This window comes from Sinocyclocheilus rhinocerous, unplaced genomic scaffold (assembly GCF_001515625.1).
Source record: "Sinocyclocheilus rhinocerous isolate Xijiao unplaced genomic scaffold, SAMN03320098_v1.1 scaffold11825, whole genome shotgun sequence".
Classification (NCBI taxonomy): domain Eukaryota; kingdom Metazoa; phylum Chordata; class Actinopteri; order Cypriniformes; family Cyprinidae; genus Sinocyclocheilus; species Sinocyclocheilus rhinocerous.
In genome coordinates, this window is record NW_015628311.1 from 7,453 (window position 1) to 8,363 (window position 911).

The 911-nt window shown below is 39.4% G+C and overlaps 1 protein-coding gene across 1 annotated transcript in view; it reads right to left on the reverse strand.

The window, feature by feature from the left end:
* The window catches only part of LOC107737292 (nuclear receptor subfamily 0 group B member 2-like), a 3,717-nt gene extending 3,071 nt beyond the window's left edge, over positions 1 to 646 (reverse strand). The window contains exon 1 of the mRNA XM_016548758.1: positions 406 to 646. Within this exon, the coding sequence (XP_016404244.1) occupies positions 406 to 646 (241 nt within the window). The remainder of the gene's footprint in view (positions 1 to 405) is intronic.
* Positions 647 to 911: the final 265 nt, after the last annotated feature.

A 911-nucleotide genomic window follows, 5' to 3' on the forward strand; every position in this document is an offset into this window, starting at 1 on the left:
CACACACACACACACACACACACACACACATATATATATTCATTTGCAAAAACAAATAACTCAATTTTTAACAATTTTCAAAAATCATGTTTTTTCATTGTGCATTCCAATTAATCTCAATCAATCTACAGCTGGGTTATTTTGATTAGGTTAAGAAATAACTCAAAAAATACAGCTAACTAACACAATAAAAAAAACATGATTTTTGAAAATAAAAAAAGAAGAAAAAAAGAGTTCTCTCTTTGCAAATAAACTCTTCATATATATATATATATATTATTTTGAATGATTACATTTTAATAATTTTGTATGTAGTATTTGATATTATAACTTCACATAATTTAAATATAATTTAGTGTCTAGATATGTTAATGTGCAACACCATGTTGGTTTTGGAGACCGTACCTGGATTGAATATCACGGTGCCTTTCAGATAAGCGTACTCCTTGGGGCTTAAATCCAGACTCCAGAACTTCTTGAGGCATGCTTTAAGCGTCTGCACGCCGGCCAGCGTGGGCTGCTCTGGATCGGAGCTCGGCGTCTCTCGGCCGTTGAGTGGCATGTCTGAGGAACCCGCTTCGGAGTCGACTCGCCTCGGCTGAGGATGTTGAAGAGGATGGCGTTCGACTGTCCGAAACCGTCGCATTCGCAATCCATGCTCTCACCAAATACACAAACACTCTTCTAGAACTCAAGCCTCTGAAGCTCCTATTTATAACAAGCACTCCTGAACCTTGACCTGTCAATCCACATCTGCTGTGAACAAAACAACTATTTAGCAATTGGGTAAAGGGTGATAAGGCGCTTCAGTGCAAAGCCACCGTAGGCTGGGATATACTGGAGGTGAGGCAATATTATCTCTGCTGAAGTCATTACACCAGGCCGTACCAAGCGACCAAGGACTCCTCAAG